Source organism: Cannabis sativa, chromosome 1 (genome assembly GCF_029168945.1).
Source record: "Cannabis sativa cultivar Pink pepper isolate KNU-18-1 chromosome 1, ASM2916894v1, whole genome shotgun sequence".
Taxonomy (NCBI): Eukaryota; Viridiplantae; Streptophyta; class Magnoliopsida; order Rosales; family Cannabaceae; genus Cannabis; species Cannabis sativa.
In genome coordinates, this window is record NC_083601.1 from 75,112,569 (window position 1) to 75,117,928 (window position 5,360).

Below are 5,360 nucleotides of genomic sequence, written 5' to 3' on the forward strand. Positions count from 1 at the left end.
GTATGTATTATTATTATTATTATTCAACTAATGGCATTATTTGTAAATATTAATATTATTTGCATATAGTAAAAATGTGTCACAATCTAACAAAAGGATATTATGATATATTTTCCTAAAAAAAAATAGTTAATTCATTTTCATGATGAGTATTTGATGGATCACTCTTTTGAAAAATTCAAAAGTTAAATTTAGTAACAATTTGTTGACATCTAATGGTCTTTAGAATTGTATGTGGCCTATAAATTAGTCGAAACAAGAAATAAATTTTCATTCTTCATTCCAATTAATTAAAAGTGTTAAATTAAAATTAGAAAGGAAAAAACTAGACAAAATGGTTCTACAACGAAACAAGAAGGTTTCCTTTTTGGTTGTTCTTCTAGCAATTTCAGTAGCAACCATTAATTGCCAAACCTTTGATGTGACCAAATATGGAGCAAAACCTAATGGTCAAATTGATCAGGTAATTAATTATATTAATCAACTTATCTCTCTTTGCATAATAATAAATTAATTCATATTTATACATATGTAAATATCAATTAAGCTTAAAAGAAAATATGGGTGTTTGTCTAATGTGTACGTAGGCCTTAGCGGACGCTTGGAAAGAAGCATGTGCAGCACCATCTAAGGCGACAATAGTAGTTCCTAAAGGGACATACAATTTAAACAAAGCATTTTTTCTGGGACCATGCAAGTCTCCTGTGGTGTTTCAGATGGACGGTATACTAATGGCCCCGAGCGCTGCCAAAGGCTTTAAAGATGGAGAAGGTTGGGTCACTTTTGAAAAGCTCCAACACCTAACTATCACTGGTACAGGAACTTTCGATGGTAATGGTGGACAAAGTTGGGGAAAGAAATGCAAGAGAACAGATTATTGTGAACAACTCCCAATTGTAAGCTTACTTATTATACATTATTATATTACTATTATTTACTTTATTTACAAACTTAATAATAATGTGTGCTTCTCTTGTTATATTTCAACACAACAAACAGAACATTAGGTTAAATTTTATAACTGACTCTGTGATCGAGGGTATCACAACAAAAGACAGCAAACAATTTCACTTCACAGTTTTAGAAGGAGAGAACTTGTTATTCACAAATCTTAAGATAATAGCTCCAGAAGAAAGTTGGACCACGGATGGAATCCACCTTGGTCGTTCGACCAACATCACTATTACTGACACCACCATTGCAACTGGCGACGATTGCATCTCTATTGGAGACGGAACCAAACAGTTGAAGATCACCAAGGTAACATGTGGGCCGGGCCATGGAATCAGTGTTGGCAGTCTTGGAAAGTATCAGAATGAACTTCCAGTAGAAGACATCACTGTCACTGACTGCACATTCAAAGGAACCTCAAATGGAGTCAGGATCAAGACATGGCAAGGGTCTACTGATGGTGTTGCTAAGGGCATGCACTTTGAGAAACTCACCATGGATAATGTTGAAACGCCAATAATTATTGATCAGAAATATTGTCCATGGGGCGCATGCACACAATTTGAAGGGGTTCGTATTTATATATATATGTTAGATTATTGTATTATATTGAATACATATATTTATATATATATATATATTGTTTTGTGTGTTAAATTCACATGTTATGTGTTTGTGTGTGTATATATACGTATACAGAAGCCATCTAAGATCAAGGTTAGCGATGTGGTGTTCAAAGACATTAAGGGAACTTCTTCAACTCCTAAAGTTTTGTATCTTGTTTGTGGGGCATATCCGTGCGAAGGTATACAACTTAATAATATTGATCTCAAAACTACTGGTAGTAAGATTAAAGGGCCAGCCAAATCCGTTTGCACGAATGTTAAACCCGAGATGTCCGGCACTGTAAACCTACCGCCTTGCACTACTGATGACTCTGCATAAATCCCGACAACAATCAATCATTCATTCCTTATTATAATGAGTTATTCATCATGACTTTATAATAAATGAATTAAATGGGACACAATTCTTAATTACTCTATTCTATCTCAATTTTGTTTCTTTTATATATTTTGGTCATTATTTTGACCTTCACATTATTGTATTAATTTATTTTATTGATTAAGTTGTTATTTGTATGGTTTAAGTTATTATTTTTTAATTTGTTTCAACTCTACGAAGTTGCATGACAGACAAAAATATAATTTTCTTCAATTATTATTTAAAAAAAAAACAAAAAAAAAAAGAAGCATTGGGGACGGCTAGTTTAATGTGAACAACAAAACCAAAAAAAAAAAGAACTCAAAAGAGAACAAAGAGTGCTAAAAAAAATATTAATGATAAATCATTACAAGAAAATATGACTTTAATGTGGAGCCTATGTATACAATGGCTCCTATATAGTGAGTCATTGTTTCTAAACTACTGTTAGTAGAGCTATAATTTTTTCTATAAAAAGTCATACCAAGCTTATGATGGCTCATCGTAGGAGTCATCTAAAGTAGCAAAACATGAAACTTTAGATGGCTTTTAAAAAACACGTAGCAAATTGAGATGGCTCCCAATATCATCTATTGCTTAATTTAGATCTTAAGAGTCATCTATTCTTTTTTGTAAATAATAATAATAATAAACCGTAGAGTTTGATGGAATTCTTCAGGGGCGTTTCTTTGTTGTTCAATCTTCGTTATTATCTTGTAAGTTTCCTTCATGTTCATTTATATATGTAAAATAATATAAAAACTCCAATTCAAATTTATGATTCCATTCGATTTGATGCGAAAGGGAAAAAAATATGGATTTGAATGTGTTTGAATTTAAGTTCTTCTGCAACTCGAAGAGTGATATAGATTATGAGGAAACCATGATACATTCCTTTTGAGTCACTCAGATGTTAACATTCAAAACAATAAAGTGAATTACATGGTTCAAAAAATATCAATTCTGATAATCACGTACTAACTTACATGATTTCTTTAAGTTTTTGTATTTTGGAGCATAAGGTGGCTATATTAAATTTCATGTAATCTCTTTGTCTAAGGTACCTACAATTATTACAATAGTGGTTTTGCCTTTACAAAGGCTGAATATATTAGTGAAAACAGAGTAAAGAGAAAAGTTTCTACTGCTGAAGAAAATGTATTGAATCGAATCAAATGATTACAAGTGGTGAAGCTGGTATATATACCATTAGAGTACAAACTGAAATAATGGAAATAACTAACTTTCTTATAGCCAACTTTAACTAACTTTAATAGGCCCCTTCAAGGTGGAGTGTAAAGATTTTTAACACCCATCTTGGATATAATTGTGCTGAATTGAGAGAGGAGAAGTGGTATGGTGAAAATGCCTTCTAGGTTAGTCTTTGATGTAACATGGTTCAGTTTGAGTAACCTAGTTGTAATTTTGTCCCTAACGATATGACAGTAGATTTCGACATATTTTGTGCGCTCATGGAAGACTAGATTTTCAGATATGTGAATGGCTAATTTGTTGTCACAAAAAATGGTTGCTGGTTTTGTTACATGGATGTTGAAGTCCTTGATTATTTTTGTGAGCCATTGTATTTCACAAGTGACATTGGCAAGTGCTTTGTATTCAGCTTCAACAAATGAACGAGATACAGTTTGTTGCTTTTTTGATTTCTAGGATATGAGTGAGTTGCCAAGAAAAATACAATAATCTAAAATGGAGCGTCTAGTGTCAGGACATGAACCCCAGTTTGCATCAGTAAAGGCAAAACGTTGTAGAGGTGTGGGAGTTGTGGCATAGAAGAAAAGTCCTAAGGCTGGTGATCCTTTTAAGTATTGGAAAATTCTATATGCAACATTAAGATGTGGTTGTTGTGGACATTATAGGTATTGGCTCAGTTTGTTTACTGCAAGGTTGATGTCGGGTCTAGAAATTGTGAGATATGTGAGTTTACCTATAAGACTTCGATAGATGGTGGGGTCAGGGAGAGGATCTCCATGGTCTTTGCTAACTCTGGTATTTGGTTCTATTAGTGTGGAAACAGGCTTGGCATTGAGGTATCCTGTTTCTTCTGAGAGTTGTATTATGAATGGTTTGTTGTTGGAAATTATTTTACCAGGATCTTAGATCTACTCACAAGTATGTTGTTTAAACACCCTAAATATGAACTTTCTAAAACGATAAATTAAACACATATAAAGTTAAGAAAACCTTACATTGATGCAGCGGAATTAATGTCTCCTTCCACTCAGATCTCTAACCCTTGTATCCTTTCTCGTAGTGCGAGTATAATCAAGATCTGAGCCCGAATGTCCTTCTTCTTCAAGTTTGATCCTTCACAGTCTTCCAATCTATGATTGAGTTACTGCTTGCTGTGTGTGGGCACTCACTCTTTCACTAGGGTCACGAAATTGATGAAGGGAAAAGAGAAAGATGATTTCGGCCAGGAATAGAAAGTGGGGAAGGCTCAGTTTTTCTGAAGAGAGAAATTTCTGTCAGATTACTAATGAAAGCATATTTTGTGACTAAGCCATCACTTTCTATTTATAGGCAACTACTAGGTTTAGGTTAGGAATTATTTGGCATTAAAATAATGAAAATATTAATTTGAAATCCCACATTAAGTGGCCGGCCATGGTGTTGTATTGGGTCTCACTTGATTTTGCAGTTTTATCAAATTTTATCTCTATTTTCTCAAAAACGCCAACTTTCCAATTCTAACCTTTTAAATGCCAAAACTAATTATTTAATAACTAAAATTCATTATTAAATAATATTGTCATTTAATGTAATTATTAATTAGACATATAAAGTCCATTAATAAATAAATAAACCTAGAAACTCTTTTCTTCATAATTTCACCCCTGCTTAGTAAAAATTCATAAAATTAGACATAGTCTAACTTTAGAATTATAATTGATCAATCACGAATCAATTAATGAGTCTTACAAGCAGAATGTTCTCAACTAGAATGGGGACCATGGATCTATATGCTGAGCTTCCAATAAGTGAACCAAATTTACCAAGTAAATTCCTACTTATTAATTCTTCGTTGAATCCACTCTTAGAACTTAGAATTGCACTCTCAGACTTATATAGAGCATATTGTATGTTCCACGATATCAATATGCTATCTCATTTAACCATTGTTATAATCTTATTGTGATTTAAAGATCCTCTATATAGATGATCTACATCGAGATGGGATTTCTTTACCGTTCTCACCCCTCAATGTATTTTGCCCCTTAAAACACTTAGCTACCTGTAAATGGTGTTTAGTGATCTAATGATTAGTCAGTTAAACAAGAGCTCATCCATTTACTTCTATTTGCTAAGCTCGAAGGGAATCATCACTTGACTTCTGTACACCAGTAGAAGCTATAGATTCCATAGTTATGTTCAGCACTCCCACTCAATCATACTATCATGTTCCC

The 5,360-nt window shown here is 33.0% G+C and overlaps 1 protein-coding gene across 1 annotated transcript; it reads left to right on the top strand.

Moving 5' to 3' along the window:
- Positions 1 to 272: 272 nt before the first annotated feature.
- On the top strand, positions 273 to 2,154 carry LOC133033725 (polygalacturonase-like). The gene is made up of 4 exons (XM_061108786.1): positions 273 to 463; positions 588 to 896; positions 1,000 to 1,521; positions 1,651 to 2,154. Exons 1-4 carry the CDS (start codon positions 335 to 337, stop codon positions 1,894 to 1,896), a joined length of 1,206 nt encoding a protein of 401 aa, XP_060964769.1. The 5' UTR covers positions 273 to 334; the 3' UTR covers positions 1,897 to 2,154.
- Positions 2,155 to 5,360: the final 3,206 nt, after the last annotated feature.